This window comes from Lottia gigantea (genome assembly GCF_000327385.1).
Source record: "Lottia gigantea unplaced genomic scaffold LOTGIsca_75, whole genome shotgun sequence".
Taxonomy (NCBI): domain Eukaryota; kingdom Metazoa; phylum Mollusca; class Gastropoda; family Lottiidae; genus Lottia; species Lottia gigantea.
Window position 1 is genome coordinate 436,186 of NW_008710508.1, and position 4,659 is coordinate 440,844.

Here is a 4,659-nt window from a genome sequence, read left to right on the forward strand (position 1 = left end):
CGAGCAGAGCACTTCATATTTATGTAGTTTAAGTGGTAATTAACATAATGAAAGGCAAGATGTATCTTTTCTATTACAAACAATTTTACCCAAAAATAAAGTGGACTGATTGTGTTTATGTTTTGAATAGAGACAGGATGAATAAAAATATCTTTGCTTGACTTTAACAATCTAGTTGCAAGTATATGAAAATTTGATAATTTTACAACACTTACCCTTAAAATAGTCACAGAAGAGTCTCTGACTCATCTCTGGAGCCCAAATCAGTACTCACACTTCTCTGTAGTGACGAATTCTGAGGCGAGTCTAATTCATCATCATAAAAATCAGTTTGAGCTACACCATGTCGTTTAACTATATATGGACTGGGGAAGCGTTCGGATTTGGACACAATAGATGTATTTTCATCCTCATCTATAAAAGTACTTTCAGGACAATTTCCATGAGAGGTCATTTCAGCCAGTTCTTTGGCACTACATGAAGGGGTATCAATTGGAATGGTGTTATGGAAACGTGAAAAATCTATTTGGTATTGGCCATCTTCTTTTTGAAAAGTAACTAAACGTTCGAATCGATGTCCCCACAAAACCTCGCCTGGCAGGTAAGAACTTCTAGCTTGTGTTGTCATACCGGTTGATTCCACAATACCCTCTAGTATGACAATAAGTTCAAATTGTTCTCGATGTAAATCTTCAGGGGATAATTCCCAAAATGGACTGTTTTCGGTTATTTTATGGACAATTATCACAGGCCAAACTAAAAATAAACGATCACGACCTTCATCGAAACCTAAATCAACATCAAATTGATACAGTGGTAACACTTCACCTTCTTTAGTTATTTTCTTTTTTATTAATACTGCTCTAATATGTGCTTCAACAATCTGAGACTTTCTCATATCTCCTACCCTAAATAATAAACACATATCACCATCCTGTCTACATATACATGCATTTTTACTAAACATCAGAGTTTCAGCTCGTTTTTTAGGCCTTGATAATTTCGCAAACACAATACCAGTCATTAAGGCTTGACATATGACACCAAAACATGACTGAAACATCATTAGAACAATGGCTTCAGGACATTCTTCTGTTGTATGACGAGAACCATATCCTATTGTATGTTGTGTTTCTATAGAGAATAATAAAGCAGAAGTAAAAGAATATATTTCTTTAACACAAGGCTTCCATTCTGTATCTTCAGAATGTTCTAAATCACCATGTGAAAAGCACACTAACCACCAAATTAATCCAAATATTAACCAACTTAATGTAAAAGCTAAGGCAAATAACATTAGATTATATCTCCATTTAATATCAACTAAAGTAGTAAAAATATCGGCTAAATATCTTCGTCTGCGTTTTCGTATATTAGTTTGTGTAATATTTACATCACCATTTTTATACACTAATCTTCGCCTCATTCGTTTTGAATGATGACGATCAGCTCTGCGATTTAACTGAGCATTATTTGTATTAGTTTGTCTTATATTCCTTGAGGCATATTCCATAAAAGAATCCTGTGAACAGCGTCTATTTTCATGTTTTCCATTTTCCAATAAATCCGGATCTGGCAAAACAGCCGCTGGACCATTCATTCCATTGCCATAGCTGGCATCCATGATAACGGTCTGCATTTTGTCCCACAATCACACCATCATTTTACAGTAGTAGAGTATTCACTGTGTTTGTAGGATGTCTATATCAACAAACATCATTCATACTTCTTTCTAAAATATATAATAATATCAATATTTAAATAGATGATAAATTATAATATATATAATTAATGTATATAAATTTATACCAATACCAATAACTAAACTGATGATGAATTACAAATTCATTTTTACTTTACAAAACTAAGATGTCATGACACCTGCAACTCCTTCCATAAATAGACAATAAATCAGGTAGACAAGGAGAAATATGTTAATAGATTTGTAACACATAAAGGGTTAGATTATATCAAACTTTCTAGTAAGGTTCCATTACCAGCTGTTACAGTGAATGAATTAATAAATGAATTGCATCACTATTATTAATAATTTTTTCCATTTCCAAGATTGAGATAAAGCTATATATACAACCACAGGTATTCTTTAATAACAGCTAGCCAAACATAATTCAATTCTTTAAAATACAGTAAAAAGACTTCAGAGTAAAAGATGTTTAATGAACTAAAACAATGGTGGAACACAAATGCAATGACAAATTTCTTTATAGATATAATGTTAATGGCTTAAAATATTTTAACAAATTTTCTACAAAAAAGTGCCATCGAGTTCCCATATACATAAAAACCATCTGCATATAAATCTGGAAAATCTGGAAAAATGTAATTCCTAAAAATCCTTTGCTGAAACAAGCCAATTTACACAAAGGACAAATGAAATAGGGATAATTTTTGTTGATTCACAAAGCATCAACAATCAAAAAACTGTAAAAACATGAAAACCTTAGTAAGCTTAAATGTACAAATTATTATCCCTGATACAACCTTGAATAGTATGGTAACTTAGTTTTTTATAACTTAAAATGATAACAGTTTTACAGTACCCAAATAAAATTCTACAAGTACCACTTGATGTTGTCAGTACAATTCAACAATTTAATAGTGTAGTTAGTGTTTTGAGAAAGATATAATAAGAACACTAAACCTGAATTATATCAACTTATACAAATATCAGACAGACAGATTTTGATAATCTTTACATGTATGGTTATTTAATAATGGATTATCTAATAATATTATCATGATATTGTATAATACTGGGGTACAAAGATCTTATGTAAAGCCTTTCTTCATGCATTTGACACCTTTAGTCTTTAATTTTGAGGTTTCAAAGACACACAAAGCCTAAACTTGAGTAGAAACAAAATTACCCTTTACTGTTTTCTTTTTTTTTAAGACAAACACAGTTGTTACACATGCACATGACCTGACGAGTCTGTGTTACCTTGATACTCATAACATTAGTTTAACAGTCCAACAACTACCAACTGTTACAATTCACCAGTAACATTGAATCCCCTTTTCTGAATTGCAGGTTGGTCTTTCTTAATTATCCTTGTATTTTACCATGACCTTAAATCAATGACATGCCAAAAATATCTTAAATATAAGGTCAATAACATGTGTGGCCATAGTGCTGGAACAAGTATGGGCAAAAGTTGACAATTGTCCAAATAACACCTCCTTTTAAGGTTAAAGTCCTCTAAATCATATTATGATGTATAATCATTCTTTGGGGAAGCTTAAAGGAATAACTTCACTATCTGTTCAAACAATCATACCTTAGTTTCATAAACAAGAATTTTTAAGCTTACATGATCAGTATAAGAGTTCATAGCTCTACGTCGAAATTTGAGCGTTCAAATCCATGTGTATTCACGTTTGAAAGTTAAAAATTTGACTCGAATTTTAGTGAGACTATGCCATACATAGAAAACAAATATATAGGAATAGACAGTGAAATTTCTAATTTGAGGTATATCTGAAGGGATTACGCAATTTCCGTGTGTTTTAGTACTTCTTACGACTCTTAAAAGCACCTACAAGACCTAAATCAATCCCCGAAAATGCCAACTGTTCCCCTTGAAACATAATGACAGAAATCATTTTGTATGAGTGGCTTAGAAAGGTGCGTGACACTGTATAGCTAAAACTATTCCATATAGAATAAAATCTTTTATTTGAATGCATTATTTATATAACCATACAGTAGCATCAGATGTTGCAACAGTAACAGACTCCTAAACATATCACATTTGCTGTGTTGGTTCCTTCTTAAGAAGCCTATTCAACCTGATGTTGATATGAGAGTTTTGTCCATGTATTGTAAAATGTGAAGATCACAATAGATTACTTGTACTCTGTGACCTAAAACCATGTAAAAGCCTGATCTCAAACATAGAACTATGTTACTAACATAAACTTTTAACATCCTTAAATTCAATATTTAATATTCAATCTTTGATGTTTTCATTTCAGTGGGTCATCTGTTAAATATACATAACTAAGAGAGAATTATCCAGAATTATAGAATGATATGAAAAATTTGGCTCCATCTTGCTAACTAAATTCAATATGGTTCAAGGAAGGAACACAATAATTTTCTTTTTAAGTACAATAATTATGAAGCTAGTTCTAATTATCAATAATTAGTTGTCATTATTGAAATATCTGAAATATGGATCAAGATAAGCTTTATGTAACTTTTCATAAAAATTCCCTATATTTTTCAACCTAAACCATTATATTAAATAATCAATTCTTTCTTATGCTTGCAAAAAACTTGTCAATTTTAGTTGATGCATATCTAGCAAAAGTAATTTTGATACAAAACATAACAAAACACTTGGAGAGATGATTAGAAGAATGCAATGGCATTGTGCAAACTTGATGTTTTTTAAATGCATTGACAAACAACAGCTAAAGCCACTTCATACAGTGTACTACCTTTGAGTTGGCCTGGCAATCTAAATTCATTCCCCACATAAAACATTAGTTTGCATCAAATACACTGTTAAACTATGCACCTGATAAACCACTAAGAGTTTGAAGATAGCATGAACCTTATTATTTGTCATTACCTTGAGTCAGACATAACGATTGCCAAGATCACAGCAGCAACCCAACCATTCCTAAACCTTT

At 31.4% G+C, this 4,659-nt stretch overlaps 1 protein-coding gene across 1 annotated transcript; it reads right to left on the reverse strand.

The window, feature by feature from the left end:
- Positions 1-226: 226 nt before the first annotated feature.
- On the reverse strand, positions 227-1,513 carry LOTGIDRAFT_131645 (hypothetical protein; the record flags this gene model as incomplete). The annotated part of the gene is made up of 1 exon (XM_009066299.1): positions 227-1,513. The coding sequence occupies one exon, from the start codon at positions 1,511-1,513 to the stop codon at positions 227-229; it is 1,287 nt and encodes a 428-aa protein (XP_009064547.1).
- Positions 1,514-4,659: the final 3,146 nt, after the last annotated feature.